General features: G+C 44.0%; 1 protein-coding gene across 1 annotated transcript in view; it reads left to right on the top strand.

The window, feature by feature from the left end:
- Positions 1-18,115, top strand: part of SHISA4 (shisa family member 4) — an 83,765-nt gene that overhangs the window by 64,707 nt on the left and 943 nt on the right. The window contains exons 3-4 of the mRNA XM_040424210.1: positions 13,876-14,009; positions 17,724-18,053. Of these exons, the coding sequence (XP_040280144.1) occupies positions 13,876-14,009; positions 17,724-18,053 (464 nt within the window). The remainder of the gene's footprint in view (positions 1-13,875; positions 14,010-17,723; positions 18,054-18,115) is intronic.

Below are 18,115 nucleotides of genomic sequence, written 5' to 3' on the forward strand. Positions count from 1 at the left end.
GCTGGAGGGGGGAGGGCACCAGAGGCTCTGACGTCTCGTTTACACAGCCTGGCCACTCCCTCAAGCAGGGAAAAGCTTGTAAACGAGACATCAGCAGCAGAGCAGAGCCGGGCAGTGTGAGGAGAGCTGGAGGGGGGAGGGCACCAGAGGCTCTGACGTCTCGTTTACACAGCCTGGACACTCCCTCAAGCAGAGAGAAGCTTGTAAACGAGACATCAGCAGCAGCAGAGCAGAGCCGGGCAGTGTGAGGAGAGCTGGAGGGGGGAGGGCACCAGAGGCTCTGACGTCTCGTTTACACAGCCTGGACACTCCCTCAAGCAGGGAAAAGCTTGTAAACGAGACATCATCAGCAGCAGAGCAGAGCCGGGCAGTGTGAGGAGAGCTGGAGGGGGGAGGGCACCAGAGGCTCTGACGTCTCGTTTACACAGCCTGGACACTCCCTCAAGCAGAGAGAAGCTTGTAAACGAGACATCAGCAGCAGAGCAGAGCCGGGCAGTGTGAGGAGAGCTGGAGGGGGAGGGCACCAGAGGCTCTGACGTCTCGTTTACACAGCCTGGACACTCCCTCAAGCAGAGAGAAGCTTGTAAACGAGACATCAGCAGCAGAGCAGAGCCGGGCAGTGTGAGGAGAGCTGGAGGGGGGAGGGCACCAGAGGCTCTGACGTCTCGTTTACACAGCCTGGCCACTCCCTCAAGCAGGGAAAAGCTTGTAAACGAGACATCAGCAGCAGCAGAGCAGAGCCGGGCAGTGTGAGGAGAGCTGGAGGGGGGAGGGCACCAGAGGCTCTGACGTCTCGTTTACACAGCCTGGACACTCCCTCAAGCAGGGAAAAGCTTGTAAACGAGACATCATCAGCAGCAGAGCAGAGCCGGGCAGTGTGAGGAGAGCTGGAGGGGGGAGGGCACCAGAGGCTCTGACGTCTCGTTTACACAGCCTGGACACTCCCTCAAGCAGAGAGAAGCTTGTAAACGAAACGTCACCAGCAGAGCAGAGCCGGGCAGTGTGAGGAGAGCTGGAGGGGGGAGGGCACCAGAGGCTCTGACGTCTCGTTTACAGAGCCTGGACACTCCTTTAAACAGGGAAAAGCTTGTGAACGAGACATCAGCAGCAGAGCAGAGCCGGGCAGTGTGAGGAGAGCTGGAGGGGGGAGGGCACCAGAGGCTCTGACGTCTCGTTTACACAGCCTGGACACTCCCTCAAGCAGAGAGAAGCTTGTAAACGAGACATCAGCAGCAGCAGAGCAGAGCCGGGCAGTGTGAGGAGAGCTGGAGGGGGGAGGGCACCAGAGGCTCTGACGTCTCGTTTACACAGCCTGGACACTCCCTCAAGCAGGGAAAAGCTTGTAAACGAGACATCATCAGCAGCAGAGCAGAGCCGGGCAGTGTGAGGAGAGCTGGAGGGGGGAGGGCACCAGAGGCTCTGACGTCTCGTTTACACAGCCTGGACACTCCCTCAAGCAGAGAGAAGCTTGTAAACGAAACGTCACCAGCAGAGCAGAGCCGGGCAGTGTGAGGAGAGCTGGAGGGGGGAGGGCACCAGAGGCTCTGACGTCTCGTTTACAGAGCCTGGACACTCCTTTAAGCAGGGAAAAGCTTGTGAACGAGACATCAGCAGCAGAGCAGAGCCGGGCAGTGTGAGGAGAGCTGGAGGGGGGGGGAGGGGGGAGGGCACCAGAGGCTCTGACGTCTCGTTTACACAGCCTGGACACTCCCTCAAGCAGAGAGAAGCTTGTAAACGAAACGTCACCAGCAGAGCAGAGCCGGGCAGTGTGAGGAGAGCTGGAGGGGGAGGGCACCAGAGGCTCTGACGTCTCGTTTACACAGCCTGGACACTCCCTCAAGCAGAGAGAAGCTTGTAAACGAAACGTCACCAGCAGAGCAGGGTTACTGACGTCAGGTGTAACATGACCCTGAACTGGCCAAACAGTGATAGATGGGAATGAAAGTGATTTTAAGAATCTTTCACTAGTCTACAATAAATGCAATTAGAATAGATTTATTTAAGTCGGATAACCCCTTTAACAGTGGCCTTTTACTGCATCGGGGGCCTGTCCTTTTGAACAGCTCACTCTAAGACAGCAGCACACATAAAGTGCAACACCAAGCGATCAAAAAGGCTATGGAGACACTAAAACATAATTTTCTTTTTGTTTCAAAAATGCTATTGTGTAAAACTTAAATAAATAAGAAAAAGTATACATATTTGGTATCGCCATGTCTGTATCTATCTGCTCTATGAAAATGTCACATGACCTAACCCCTCAGGTGAACGCTGTAAAAATAAATAAAAACTGTGCTAAAGCAACCAATTTTTTTGGTCACCTTGCCCCATAATGTGTTATAATTGATCAAAAAATCATATGTACCCAAAAATGGTAGCAATAAAAACGTCAACTCATCCTGCAAAAAATGAGCCGCTGCACAAGACTATCGGCAGAAAAAATTAAATAAATATGGCGTTCAGAAAATGGAGACACAAAAGTATAATTTTTTTTTTTCAAAAATGCTTTATTATGTAAAACTGAAACAAAGAAAATAGACATATTTGATATCATTGCGTCCATAACAACCTGCTCTATAAAAATAGCACATGATCTACCATGTAAGCTGCATTCAAGTGAACAGAGCTTAGCCGCGCCCACGCTAGTTGATACTAGTCGTGACGTCAGTAAGTCGGCGGCCCGGCGGTAAACAGTGAGAAGGCCGCAGCACCGCTGCCTTCTCAAACAGCTGATTGGCGGGGGTCCCGGGTGTCGGACCCCCACCGATCAGAAGCTGATGATCTATCCAGAGGATAGATCATCAGTTAAATGAAAGTGCAGAACCCCTTTAATATAGAGCAATTAAAAATCCATATGTTTTAAAAGCAGAGAAATAGAAATTTAGAAAATTTGCATAAGTAAAAGCGTTCCAAAGCTATTACCACATAAAGTGACATGTCAGATTTGCAAAATTAGGCCTGGTCAGGAAAGGGGCAAATGGCCCGGATGTGAAGTGCTTAAATATTCAGTCGTATGACGGCACAACTACACTGCTACATGCATGGGCGGCAGGGGCCACTATTAAACGGACGGGCGCTGTGGAGTTCACTATTAAAGGGGCGGGCACTGTGGAAGTCACTGTTAAAGGGACGGGCACTGTGGAGATCACTGTTAAAGGGGCAGGTACTGTAGAGGTCACTGTTATGGGGGATACTGTTGATATCTTTTTATGACACACTGAAACATGAAATGAAAGAGATGAAATATACCCGTGCGAAGCCGAGTCCTTCTGCTAGTATACAATATATATCTGACCGCATTTGTATTATTCAACCTACCATATTTATCGTATATATTGGAGAAAAGGAGATGAGAACTATTCATTTATGGACATTAGTCCTATATATTAGTTATTGTTAATCAATACAGTACTGGACAATAACTACTAATACATAAGATAGAATACCATTATTGATTTTTATTTATTTGGCGGACAGTTCTATCATTTTGTTGGGTGTATGGGGCGGCTCACCCTGATTTAGGAATGCTAAGGTGCTCCAACTAAAATTGATGCACCCAAATCAATAGAATAAGAAAGTAGCAGGATAAAAATGTGGAGAAGGGCACTTAGCATAAGGAGTCACATCGAAATCAGAGGATTCGAAAATATATTACAATTTATTAAACATGGTCTAAAATAGGTGACAATGGCAGCATAAAACAGAATCGCAAAAGATATGGCAATGGATGATATTGTATTAAAATGTCCAGTACCACAAAAAAACGCAACTGCAACAATGTACAGGCCAGTAACTCATCCAATCTTGGATCCTAAATCTTGTAATCATGAAGACTTTCGATAATACAGTCCTGATCAAAAGTTTAAGACCACTTGAAAAATGGCAAAAAATCATATTTTACATTGTTGGATCTTAACAAGGTTCCAAGTAGAGCTTCAACATGCAACAAGAAGAAATGAGTGACCCAAAAAAAAATTTGACCATTCAATTAATTTAAAATAACGAATAAACTGAAACAGGCTGTTTTTCAGCTGATCCAAATTTTAGGATCACATGCCTTTTAAAAGGCCAAATCTGTGCAAAGATGTGGATTCATTGTCATTTTCTGTCAGGTAGTCACACGTTGTCATGGCAAAGGCAAAAAAACTCTCCCTTTTTGAACGTGGTCGGGTTGTTGAACTGCATAAGCAGGGTCTTTCACAGCGCGCCATCGCTGCTGAGGTGGGACGCAGTAAGACAGTCATTTGGAATTTCATAAATGATCCTGAGGGTTATAGAGCAAAAAAGTCAAGTGGAAGACCCAAGAAAATGTCATCAGCACTGAGCCGGAGGATCCAATTGGCTGTCCCTCAAGACACTGGATGATCCTCGACCCAAATTAAGGCCCTTAGTGGTGCTGACTGCAGCCCTATAATCATCAGACAGCATCTGAGACTGAAGGGCTTCAAAAACAAAAAACGTCTTCAAAGACCTCGTCTCCTTGAACGCCACAGAACTGCTCGTTTGGACTTTGCAAGAGAGCACCAAACATGGGACATTCAAAGGTGGAAGAAAGTTTTATTCTCTGATGAGAAAAAATTTAACCTTGATGGTCCTGATGGTTTCCAACGTTACTGGCATGACAAGCAGATCCCACCTGAGATGTTTTCTACGTGCCACAGTGTAGGGGGCGCCATAATGGCCTGGGGTGCTTTTTCCTTCAGTGGAACAATAGAGCTTCAGGAAGTGCAGGGGCGTCAAACGGCCGCTGGCTATGTCCAGATGTTGCAGAGAGCATTCCTCATGACTGAGGGCCCTCGTCTGTGTGGTAACGACTGGGTTTTTCAACAGGACAACGCTACAGTACACAATGCTCGCAGGACAAGGGACTTCTTCCAGGAGAATAACATCACTCTTTTGGCCCATCCTGCGTGTTCCCCTGATCTAAATCCAATTTAGAACCTTTGGGGATGGATGGCAAGGGAAGTTTACAAAAATGGACAACAGTTCCAGACAGTAGATGGCCTTCGTGCGGCCATCTTTACCACTTAGAGAAATGTTCCCACTCACCTCATGGAAACGCTTGCATCAAGCATGCCGAAACTAATTTTTGAAGTGATAAACAATAACGGCGGAGCTACTCATTACTGAGTTCATGTTTGGAAGTTGGATTTCTGTTTTTTGGGGGGGGGGGTTAGTTTTTTTTTTTTTTTGGAGGTGTGGTTCTAAACTTTTGATCAGCTGAAAAACAGCCTGTTTCAGTTTATTCGTTGTTTTCATTAAATTAAATGCTCAAAAAATGTTTTGTCTCACTCCCATTTCTTCTTTGCATGTTGAATCTCTACTTGGAACCTTTGTTATGATTCAGCCATACTAAATATGATTTTTTGCCATTTTTCAAGTGGTCTTAAACTTTTGATCAGGACTGTATCATATGCTAGAGTTAAAGATCTTATCTTAGGAATCCGTCTATGCTAAAATAATTTTCAAATGGTAGCATAATCAACAAAGCAGCAATATTCGATGGAATATTTTTATGTCGCTTGGGCCCTGCGACAATGTGTGTGTGTGTGTGTGTGTGTATATATAAGGAGATATGTAGGCACAGTAGTATATTTTAATTATTTTTATGTACTATTTTATGAATTGGTATTATAAATAATATATCTGTATTCATCTATAGAGGAGTGGATCAGGTTTATTATTTTCATTTTTATATTTTCGGTTTACAATAAACTTAATTATTATTTTTTGTCCAGATTTATACCAGAGTGTGGGTGTACTGGTCCATTGTTGCTATATTTCAAAAGTAAAAATAGCTGTAATTCCTACATCACTTCACCAGATTTGCTTTCAACTTCTGTGAAAAATTGTGGATGGGGTCTACATTTCTCCTATATCAGCTGAGTTAATTTAATAGAGCCAGAGATACTTCTCTGTAGTAGGTTTTGGTTAACCCCTAGAGTCCCAGAGCCATAACCTTTTTATTTTCCTGTTCACATAGCTTGTTTCTAATGACGCCACTTAATGTTGCATACAGGGTAGCGGGAAGTAGGGGAAAAAAAATCCAAATTGTGTGGAATTGAAAAAAATTGTATCCCACCACAGTTTTACAGGTTTGGTCTCTACGCCGTTCCTTATTCAGTAAAACTGACCCATACCCTTCATTCTTTGGGAAACAAATACCTCACATTACTGATATTTGAAAGTCTGCATTTAATTTCAGCTCCATCATGTTGTGGTAGACCCTAAATTATCATTACCCTGCTCAATGTTCAAATATTTGAGACTAACAGTAATAATATATTCACTGAAATTCCTTTGATAGCTAAACATTTCCCCTATAGACATGTTTTTGAATTTCAGTGATGGGTGTTAAAGGGAATCTGTTGGCTCCAAAACACCCCTCCAAGGTAGAGTAAACGGTTTATTGTGTAAGTGATGCTAAGTCCGGTTATGTCCTCCCACTGCATTTTACTGCTGGTTTATCGGAGCACAACTTTGGAATGCAAGTTAGTATGAAGATAAAAATGACATAACCGGACTCGCATCACTTACATCATACACCGCTTACTGTAGTTTGGCAAATGTTTTGTAGCTGACAGATTCCCTTTAAAGCCTACCAGTCACGTTGAACAAGCAGTCTGAACTGACAGCATGTAATCTAGAGCAAGAGACGCTGAGTAGATTTGATTATATCGTTTTATGAGAAAAGATTCAGTATAACTTGTATTTTATTCATTTAAATCTGTGCTTTTTCTGAGCTCCGTAGCCATGTGGACGGTTCTGCTCTGTTATTGACAACTGTCTCTGTATGCACTTATGTATGACACAGATATAGCTGTCAGTCAATGAGTAGGACCGCCAAAAGGCTTGGACTGGCCCACAGTGGTACAGGTGAATCCCCTGGTGGGTCCCTGAGCAAGGTATGCACCTTGTCTTCCACCCCCTGCACAAGTGGCACGTAACACAGTAGACATACTGCACTGCATATAGATTGTACAGCACCTCAATCAGCCTAAGTTGACATAAAAAAAAACTGGCTTAAATATTTAAGAAACTACCCAGTTTATTATTATAGACATTTTCATGTGGCTGATAAGTACAGAGGCAGGACAGTCAGTATCCTCCTTTTCCAGAGACGTGCCTTCTCAAAATTGCTGCAGGGACCTCCTAATCATCTTGTAGCATCTTGCTGCCATGTGAGCAGGTAATATTTGTATGTATCTGTATGGTGGGCCTCCAAAATAAATTTTAATGGTAGGCCCTAGTCAGCCCAGTCCAGAAAAAAATTTGGGATTGATACTTTTCTTTCAAATATTATCCAATACATTATTATTGTTAATAGAATATAGAACCATACCTATTACACCCACTGATGTCTCTTCTGATGTAGATGTTATTTTTCCTCATCTTTTCCATTTAGACCAACCCACCATGACACCTTATTTCTGCTGTCTCACCTCTGCAGAATTTGACACACCGACATATAGATTCCTCACTTTTTTACATGATCCTCCCCCTGTCACGACTATGTCATGGTCTGGTGGTAGTGGACCGTGACACTTGCGCCGTGCATGCTTGTTGCCGGTGGCAATGTGTTGTTTTTTAGCATGTGTGGTCACTTCCTCTTTTAGTCTGGTGTTCCTTCCCATTTTGGTGTGTACTGGGTTTAGGTGGAGCAGGTCACCTCCTAACGCCACCCTCCTCCTATCCCTGACCTCCTAACTGTATGAACCGGCCTTGATAATAGAGGGGCTCATACTCCGGAATCTGGGACCTTCTGACCCTAATGATCCCTGAAATTGGAGTCAGGAATAAGAGACGACCGGTTCATCCACGACACAGATGAACCGAAGTCTCACACAGGCCTAGAAACTTGGAAGGAGCAGACAACAAGCAAAAACACATAGCAGCAGGTAAGAGCCCAGTGCAAAACGACAATGACTGGGTGGAACAACTACTGCTTGCTGACTTGTGGTTCCCCCTCCAAGGAACCCTTGGGACCACCTCACCGGAGGTACAGACAAACAAGAGGATGTCTAGCAACCATGCCGGGCAATACACCAAACATACCAGACATAGAACACCAAACTAGACATAACAACAAATCCCCAAAACAAACCCACACCAAACATAACAACAGGTAAGGTAGGGAACAAAGAGGAGAACATAGGGAGACATCGCTAAAGACCTTGATGTTCCACAAGGAGGCCCTCACGGACTGGTGAAACATCCAGAGAGGAGCAAAGCTCCTTCTCCTACAAAGGCAGACAAACAACTGACCACTTGCTCACAACTCCAACATGAGAAGAGCCATGAGGCCACACCCAGCCCCACCTTGCACACACCTAAACCCATTACACACCAAAATGGGAAGGAACACCAGACTAAAAGGGGAAGTGACCACACATGCTAAAACAACAAGTTGCCACCAGCAACAAGCATGCACGGCACAAGTGTCACGGTCCACTACCATCAGACCATGACACAGCCGTGACACCCCCTCCCGGTGCCCCAACATTGTCATCCTGTTACTACCCCCAATACTATGCTCCCCAATGCACACAAATACTATAGTTCAAAAATAATAGTCTCCCACATAGTAATAGTGCTCCCAGACTGTCTTCATTAGTAATAGTGCCCTTACAGTACCCCAATGGCGATAATACTCCCCAAGAGTGCCCCCATTAATAGCAATGCCCTGCATATTGTTCTCAATAATAATGCCCCCCCCCCCAGTAGTAATAGTACCCCCAGCAGTAATGAAACCCCTCTCTGACACCCCCTGTAGAGTGCACAGCAGTAGTTACAATTCCCACTATTGTGGCCCCAATATTTATTATGCCCCCTGTAGTAACACCATTATTTATAAAGCCCCCTGCAGTTCCCCTTGAAGTTAAGTTCTAATTCCAGTTATAACCCCCCCCCCCCCCCCCCCCGTAGATCACCTGTATTATATGCCCCCTGTAGAGCTCTTACCTGTATTAATGCTCCCTCTTAGTGCTTTGTGTATTATAATACCCCCCTGTAATGATATGGCCCGTATTAATGCCTCCTTGTGGTGCCCCCTGTAGTGCTCAGGCCAGTATTAATGCCCCCTTGTACTGCCCCTGTGTTCCACTCCATTGGGCTCCTGCCTGTATTGGTGCCCCTTTGTAGGGTATTATAATGCCTCCTTGTAGGGCTCTGGCCTGCATTAGTGCCCAATGTATTATAATGCCCCCCAATAAGGCTCCAACCTGTATTGAAGGGATTCTCTCTGACTTCAGCAAATAGCATTTAACTTGGATAAACTTAAAGAGAATTTGTCATCAACTTTATGCTTACCTCACTGTGGTCAGCAGTTGTAAAGTCTTTGAAAAAAACTTTAAAGGCTTCAACATTTTAGTGAAATATATTGGTCTAAGGTAAGCTGACCAAGAGATTGTGTAAGGAACAGTGACACGCCTAAAGTGTTTGGCACCCACTTCTCTGCCCCCAGATCCCCCCCCCCCCTCCACACACACACACACACACACACACACACACACACACACTTTAAAACATTGTGCTTCCTCATAGTAGTTATGCCCCCATTACGCTTCTTCACAGTATTTATGCCCACATTGTGGTCCCTTCACAGTAGTTATGCCCACATTGTGGTCCCTTCACAGTAGTTATGCCCACATTGTGGTCCCTTCACAGTAGTTATGCCCACATTGTGGTCCCTTCACAGTAGTTATGCCCACATTGTGGTCCCTTCACAGTAGTTATGCCCACATTGTGGTCCCTTCACAGTAGTTATGCCCACATTGTGGTCCCTTCACAGTAGTTATGCCCACATTGTGGTCCCTTCACAGTAGTTATGCCCCCATTGCGCCCCCCTCCACATTAGTTAAGCTCTTCCATCTATATTGATGGAAGTGCTCATTGCATCTGGCATACCCCTGAAAGCAGTCACCCGATGCAAACCACCACCCCCATTGGCACACCATTGGTAAGGAATACAAAATGGTCTACCAAGGTGCATCAAATATATCACACAGCATGAGCCAGTTTAATGAATTTGGTGCATCTCTGCCAGCCTCAGCCAGCTTTAAGCAGACTGAATTAAAAACAATAATAATAAATCTCCCCTATTGTCTGGCTGCATGTTGTAAACCTTGTTATAACTGCCAGAGGAAAAGCAGAGGGCAAGATATATAGAAGATGGCCCTGGAGAAAAACATATGGATGTACAGAGTTGTCTGTAATCTAAGATGCTTGATTAATTTTTTATTTTTTTTGCTAAATTACGAGGGGTGTTCAAATAATTTATCTACCTGAAACAAAATTTTCTGAGAAAATTTAACTTACTACTTTGACTTCACCACAATTATTTCACTTCGCCTTCAGTGATCGGATGCTCTTAGAATAGAAGGAGACTTCCTGCTGCTGCAGGAACCCTGTTACCGCCTCCTTGACTCCATTATCATCAGAAAATCATTGCCCACGTAGAAATTTCATCAGGTTTAGAAAGAGAAAGTAATCACTGGGAGCACGGTCTGGACTGTAGGATGGATGGTTAAGCTCCATGAAGCCACATTCCTTGATAGCAGCTTGTGATTTGTGAGACTTGTTAGCTGGCACATTGTAGTGAAGCAGCAACACACCTACCGACAACTTCCCACTGTGTTTCTCTTTAATTGCTTCAACATTCATGGCACCCACCGGGAGCTGACCTTTGACATCAGCAAAACATCATGAATGATATCAGAAACTGTTAGGGACCACTCCATAGAGGCGACCTTGACGTGGTGAGTGGCTTATTACGCTTTGGCCAAAATGTACACCAATGCCTCATTCAACATCCAGCATAGAGGCAGGGCAGAGTGCTGGTTGCAGAGTGCTATTGCATTTGTATTTTGCGTTTGTATATCAGAAACTGTGCCAACTGAAATGTCTAATAGTAGAAAATTGCAGCACACAGCTTTTTATTTGCCGTTAAGTTACGTTTTAATAGTATTTCATCATATGAAAATCATGATCCAGTGCAATTACAGGATGTGTAGGAAAGTCATATACAACGCAACGGTCGCCATATTGAAATGTATATGACTTTTCTACACATCCTGTAATTGACCTGGATCATGATTTTCATATGATGAAATACTATTAAAACGTAACTTAACGGCAAATAAAAAGCTGTGTGCTGCAATTTTCTACTATTGGATTACGACTCACAAGTCCTTGCTAGCACTAACAACAACGGTGTGCGGTACTCCATTTTCAACAAACTGAAATGTCTAAGTCATGCGCTAGAACAATACTTTGACCCGACGACCTTCCAAAATCATTGCCCTTACTTTACAGCACATTTCTGAAGATGCTTCGACAGGTCGCCCTGAACATGGATCATCTTCATTTGAACTGATTGGCCCAAGACTTTACTTGGTAGTGGAAAGGTGCATCATCACCATACATAGCAATCATCCCTTCATGGATTTCTTTAGGCTTCTTTTCTTCCTTTGTAAGGAATTTAATCTGGGAACGCAGCTCCAAATCCCTCACTTTCTTTCTAGAACCCCACTGTACTGCACTTTCTATCCTGTCACTTTCAGTGCTTTCATCAGATTGACATGCCACTGTGTATTGCATGTCTAGACATGTCTCAACCTGCACAGAGAAGCTCAGCTCTCTAAGGCTACTTTCACACGGATCCGTCATGGATCTGCAAAAATGCTTCCGTTACAATAATACAACCGCATGAATCGGTCATAAACGGATCCGGTTGTACACTGCTCAAAAAAATAAAGGGAACACAAAAATAACACATCCTAGATCTGAATTAATTAAATATTCTTCTGAAATACTTTGTTCTTTACATAGTTGAATGTGCTGACAACAAAATCACACAAAAAAAAAAAAAAAATGGAAATCAAATTTTTTAACCCATGGAGGTCTGGATTTGGAGTCACCCTCAAAATCAAAGTGGAAAAACACACTACAGGCTGATCCAACTTTGATGTAATGTCCTTAAAACAAGTCAAAATGAGGCTCAGTACTGTGTGTGGCCTCCACGTGCCTGTATGACCTCCGTACAACGCCTGTGCATGCTCCTGATGAGGTGGTGGACGGTCTCCTGAGGGATCTCCTCCCAGACCTGGACTAAAGCATCTGCCAACTCCTGGACAGTCTGTGGTGCAACGTGACGTTGGTGGATAGAGCGAGACGTGATGTCCCAGATGTGCTCAATTGGATTCAGGTCTGGGGAACGGGCGGGCCAGTCGATAGCATCAATGCCTTCGTCTTACAGGAACTGCTGACACACTCCAGCCACATGAGGTCTAGCATTGTCTTGCATTAGGAGGAACCCAGGGCCAACCGCACCAGCATATGGTCTCACAAGGGGTCTGAGGATCTCATCTCGGTACCTAATGGCAGTCAGGCTACCTCTGGCGAGCACATGGAGGGCTGTGCGGCCCTCCAAAGAAATGCCATCCCACACCATTACTGACCTAATGCCAAACCGGTCATGCTGGAGGATGTTGCAGGCAGCAGAACGTTCTCCACAGCGTCTCCAGACTCTGTCACGTCTGTCACATGTGCTCAGTGTGAACCTGCTTTCATCTGTGAAGAGCACAGGGCGCCAGTGGCGAATTTGGCAATCTTGGTGTTTTCTGGCAAATGCCAAACGTCCTGCACGGTGTTGGGCTGTAAGCACAACCCCCACCTGTGGACGTCGGGCCCTCATATCACCCTCATGGAGTCTGTTTCTGACCGTTTGAGCAGACACATGCACATTTGTGGCCTGCTGGAGGTCATTTTGCAGGGCTCTGGCAGTGATCCTCCTGTTCCTCCTTGCACAAAGGCGGAGGTAGCGGTCCTGCTGCTGGGTTGTTGCCCTCCTACGGCCTCCTCCACGTCTCCTGATGTACTGGCCTGTCTCCTGGTAGCGCCTCCATGCTCTGGACACTACGCTGACAGACACAGCAAACCTTCTTGCCACAGCTTGCATTGATGTGCCATCCTGGATAAGCTGCACTACCTGAGCCACTTGTGTGGGTTGTAGACTCCGTCTCATGCTACCACTAGAGCGAAAGCACCGTCAGCATTCAAAAGTGACCAAAACATCAGCCAGGAAGCATAGGAACTGAGAAGTGGTCAGAACCACTCCTTTATTGGGGGTGTCTTGCTAATTGCCTATAATTTCCACCTGTTGTCTATCCCATTTGCACAACAGCATGTGAAATTGATTGTCACCCAGTGTTGCTTCCTAAGTGGACAGTTTGATTTCACAGAAGTGTGATTGACTTGGAGTTACATTGTGTTGTTTAAGTGTTCCCTTTATTTTTTTGAGCAGTGTATTATGTCTTCTATAGCCATGACAGATCCGTCTTGAATACCATTTAAAGTCAATGAGGGACGGATCTGTTTTCTGTTGTGCCAGATTGTGTCAGAGAAAGCGGATCCGTCCCCATTGACTTACATTGTGTGCGAGGACGGATCGGTTTGGGTCCGTTTTTAATCAAAAGGAAAGCAAAACACTGCAGGCAGCGTTTTGGTGTCCTCCTCCCGAGTGGAATGGTGACTGAACGGAGGCAATCTGATGCATTCTGAGCGGATCCTTTTCCATTCAGAATGCATTAGGGCATAACTGATCCGTTTTGGACCGCTTCTGAGAACCCTGAACGGATCTCACAAACGGAAAGCCAAAACAGTAGTGTGAAAGTAGCCTAACGCTGACAGAACATGCTGGGGTAGATAACTTATTGAACACCCCTCATATATGTATAGGATGAGAAGTAGCCTGTGACTAATGCAAATGAAATAAACAGCATGATTTAGTTTACTTCCTTTTGGCCTCAAGCCTCCTTGTGTTCACTAGTGATAACTAACTAATAAACAATAACCTTGCCTTTGCGTTCTCTGCAGCCCAAAGACAATCGCTGGAATTGGCTTTGCTGTCGTCCTCTTCTTTGTGGTGATTGTGACACTCATTTGCTGCTTCATGTGTTCTTGCTGCTACTTGTACCAGCGGCGCCACCAGCGCGGAACACCTTACGTTGGTGAGTCTGATATTTAAATGGACACTTAATTAAAAAATTGTTTTCTGTTCATTTTAAGTGTGTCTGTCAGTAGCTTTGACCTCTCAAAATTGCTTACAGCACTGTGGGTGATGATGGGAACAGTGTAAGCATACTTGGGGCAATAGTTGTTGCAATGGGGGACGGATCCGTTTTCTATTGTACTAGATTGTGTCGGAGAAAACTGATCTGTCCCCATTGACTTACATTACGTGCCAGGACGGATCCGTTTGGCTCCAGTACGTCAGAAGGAAAGCAAGAAATACAACATTTAATCACCCTGGCATCACAATGTCAAGTGTCATGTTCCCCTCATTTCCAGTTTCCTTGGCTCTCTACACTGAAGTGTTCAGTGCCGACTGTCAAAGGCACGGAACGCTAAGGGACCACATCTTTGGCAATTGCGATGGCAGCGACTGAATGAAAGTTAGATTTCTTAGTCATGCATCTTGCTTGACTATCTTCCCATGTATGCTTACACTGCGGCTCCCATCATCTATATAACTATGTCAGCAGTTTTGAGGAGTCAAGTCTGCTGACAGACTCCCTTTAAATGAAGTACAGTAGGATCGCTGTAATCCAACATCATTCGGTGCCATTAGAGGCCCAATTGTCAAATATTCTGGATTATCGGATGACCAAAAAAGCTTATATAAGGGCTCTTTCACACAACCGTGGCCCTTGCTGGAATCATGCTCCATGTGAGAAGATGGATTATGCGTTCTGGACTTAGGAAGCACAAAGCATTATCATGATTGTGAGAGAATCATACAGACAACTTTATGTCAGTAAGATTCCGTTACAGAAAGTCATGCACAGGCACACAGCATTATAAATCATGATAATGTTGTGCGCTTTCTAAGTCCAGAACGCACAATCCCTCTCTCACACGGAGCATGATTCCCGCAAGGGACACGCTTGTGTGACAGAGCCATAAAGCTCACTTGCTAGGGTATAGGACATTTATGAAGATAGCTAAAATAACAGTATTAGCAAAAACAACTTTTTAAAATCCAAACAAGTCTTGGATTATTAGATGATGTTCACGCCCTGCACCGTATATTTGCGGCACTGCCAAGGAGACCAACGCAAAGCAAGCACATGTACAGTCTCTGAACCAGAGAAGACTGGGCATTTATTTTGCTGTTTGACTGCCTGTCTATATTGTTTACAGTAGAAAATGTGTTCTATACTGCTGCTCCCCGTGCTGCTACTCATCAGTATGTATGATACATTTAAATAGGACCTGTCACCTCTCCTGACATGTCTGTTGTAGTAACTACTTTCATTCCCCATGTCATAACAATTCTGGAGCGTATATTCTTGTGACTCTATGTTGTGCCATTCCTTTATTATTCCTGCTAGAAGTTATAAATTGCTTGCAGTAAAGGTACAGATGAGTATTGCCATGAGGGGGGGGTCCCTGTACAACATCGGCAGCACTGATCGGACAGAGTCAGACACACCCACTACTGGTAACACCAAGCAGACTGCTGACAATTTATTTGTAAACTTCTAACAGGAATAATAGAGGCATGGCACAATATACAGTTCATAAGAACAGATGTTCCAGAATTGTTATTACATGGGGGTGCAAGTAGTTACTAAACCTGACGTCAAGAGAGGTGACAACATGTACACCTTTGGGGCAATGTTTTTTAAAAATATTTTATTGTACTAATTTTTAGCTAAAAATACTTTCAATTGGTCTTTATTAGAAATATAGAGTCCTTTTTATGTACATAGCTGACATGCTCTTAGCAGCACCCTTTGGATTTTCTGTCTCTTCCATCAGACCAGGAGCAGATGGACTTTTACTTTGTGCTGGTCATCTAATAAACCTTATCTCTGCTCTCTGACCTTATAAACACTGATTATAGCTCAGTTCTTATCTTACGGATAAGAATGTGGCTTAAAAAATTGCCTCCGAAGATATATCCATCACATGATGTCACATTTGTCAGTTATAGCTTATTCAAACAATAGATAATATATGAGACACACGCCCAATTATGGGTAAAAACTGCCTGCTGTCTTTATTAAGGGGTTAAATACAAATCATGACACAATGTTTTTGTAAGCGCCCAATAAAAAAAAAAAATGTCTACACTACCAATCCCGAGTAGAGTTAAATTAGCACTGTACCGGCAACCGGACAGCAATGCAGTAGGTCAATCACAGCTGTTGCCCAGCCACTGGCATAATCTGCGGGGCAAGCACCTATAACTATAAATAGTTGATAGAAGTTTTGGGATTATGTGACACAGAAATAAGACTTGTATTTTATGACCAATATTTATATAATGAGAAAATCACTTGTTGCAAAAGACCACCACCTTAAATACACACAGAAATAAACCGATTACCACAATACAATGAGAAAAAGACACTAATGTCCCCCAAATCATAAGAGCCACACCGAACATATATATTCATATGCATATACAACGTAACCCAAATGTCTGCAGCCTTTGACCTTTAAGGAACAAAGATACACAGTATACCTCTCCTTCCTGGATTTGGTAGTGCTTCCCCTGTTTTGACGAGTGGTGTTCTGCAGAAGGCATCTTGATCCTGGAACTTCTACTCTGTGATGGCTAACTTCCGGCATTCCGGCTGTGGTAAAACTACGACTTCCAAGATGTACACTTGCTTGACTGTTCTCATAACTCCATAGAAATGAATGGAGCATGCTGGGAGTCATAGTTTCATGACAGCTGGAGTGCCGAAGGTTAGCCATCACTATATCTAGGTGATGGTCTCCCGGGCGTCCTCTTGGTGGTTCCCCTCTTGTTCCTTCAGTTTCTTCTCTTCCTCGCTTTCCCTTCCTTGCCCTCTTCCTGGTTTCAAGCTCTGACTATTTATATGTTTAAGAGCTGGTTCAAGATCCTACTATGATATACCTTGGCAGGTTCTGATTGGTTGCGTTAGTTCACTAACACTTTCCAGGTAATTCCTGAAATTACTGAAACTAGAATTTGATACTTCTAGGAGTTTCCACCACTCATGAACATTTAGGACTTTATTGACTAAGAGACTGTTGTTGTTGTCTTTCATATGCTAATGGTGTTTGACCACTTGGATCCTATCTTAATATCACTATCTAGCCCTAACTGATTTGGAGAGAAATGTATCTTTATAACTGGAGGTCAAAAGCCAAGACATTACAATAGATGTGAAGATATACAAAGTGAAATAAAATCTTTACCATGTTTTTTTGCTCCATAAGACGCATCGAACCATAAGACGCACCTATCTTATAGGGGAGGAAAATAAATATTTTTCATCAGGCCCCTAAGCCCCATCATTCCTCAGATCAGATCCACATTCATTGTACTGACCCGTACAATGAAGTTAACATGTCATTTTTGTGTGATACCAAATGGTGCCATTAGAAAGTGCAACTTGTTCTGCCAAAAATAAGCCCTGATATGACTATGTGAATGGAGAAGTAAAAAAGTTATGGCTCCTGGAAGGCATGAAGTTCAATAAATGACTGCGTCAGGAAAGCCGAACGTCTTCAATCTCATATCTAGATAGCTTGATTTCAAACTGCTTCTAGACCAAATGTTTGTTGCCATGGTATTTCTATTAAAAAGCAACACTGCTTTGGTGGAGTTATTTAGTAAAGCAACATCTGAAAACTGTGCAAATAGCATAAACAGGTCACTTTATTTGTAATTATTTTTGTCTTAGTGCAAGAAACCCAGATGTCAGGAATTTCTCAGCAGCCTTCATATCCTACGCAGCCTTCATATCCTACGCAGCCTTCATATCCTACGCAGCCTTCATATCCTACGCAGCCTTCATATCCTACGCAGCCTTCATATCCTACTCAACCTCCATATCCTATGCAGCCTCCATACCCTATGCCGGCTCCTTATCCGTCACAACCACCATACCCAGCTGACCCCAAGTTTGCTCCACCTCCACCAGGATATGAACCTGTACCTGTGTATGCACCAAGTGGTCCAACAGTCCAATACCCTGTATACTCTCCAGGACCTCCTATGTACAGTTCAAATGGTAAGACTCATACACTCCCAAAGATAACATATAATTTAAATTATTCATTTTTGTATATGTAC

This window comes from Bufo bufo, chromosome 3 (genome assembly GCF_905171765.1).
Source record: "Bufo bufo chromosome 3, aBufBuf1.1, whole genome shotgun sequence".
NCBI lineage: Eukaryota > Metazoa > Chordata > Amphibia > Anura > Bufonidae > Bufo > Bufo bufo.